Source organism: Camelina sativa, unplaced genomic scaffold, assembly GCF_000633955.1.
Source record: "Camelina sativa cultivar DH55 unplaced genomic scaffold, Cs unpScaffold08064, whole genome shotgun sequence".
Classification (NCBI taxonomy): Eukaryota; Viridiplantae; Streptophyta; class Magnoliopsida; order Brassicales; family Brassicaceae; genus Camelina; species Camelina sativa.
In genome coordinates, this window is record NW_010929133.1 from 1 (window position 1) to 444 (window position 444).

Below are 444 nucleotides of genomic sequence, written 5' to 3' on the forward strand. Positions count from 1 at the left end.
TCTTCAATCTTCATCCCTCCGCGCTTCTCCGCCGAACCCACTTCGCTTACCTTCGAATCGACAATCACATCAGATTACAAATGCCAGACCCCTTAGAAGACAACGCTCGTTCATCTCCGCATCAGCATCAGCCACTGTCTCCGCTCCCAAACGCGAAACAGATCCGAAGAAACGAGTCGTGATTACTGGTATGGGTCTCGTCTCCGTGTTTGGCAACGACGTTGATGCTTACTACGAGAAACTGCTCTCTGGTGAGAGTGGGATCAGTTTGATTGACCGTTTCGATGCGTCCAAGTTCCCGACTCGATTCGGTGGTCAGATCCGTGGGTTTAGCTCTGAAGGTTATATCGATGGCAAGAATGAGCGTAGGCTTGATGATTGTTTGAAGTATTGCATTGTTGCTGGCAAGAAAGCTCTTGAGAGTGCTAATCTTGGTGGTGATAA

At 48.9% G+C, this 444-nt stretch overlaps 1 protein-coding gene across 1 annotated transcript; it reads left to right on the top strand.

The window, feature by feature from the left end:
- Positions 1 to 4: 4 nt before the first annotated feature.
- Positions 5 to 439, top strand: LOC109131916 (3-oxoacyl-[acyl-carrier-protein] synthase I, chloroplastic-like; the record flags this gene model as incomplete). The annotated part of the gene is made up of 1 exon (XM_019243088.1): positions 5 to 439. A coding segment is annotated over one exon (435 nt), but the record flags the coding sequence as incomplete, so codon positions are not given.
- Positions 440 to 444: the final 5 nt, after the last annotated feature.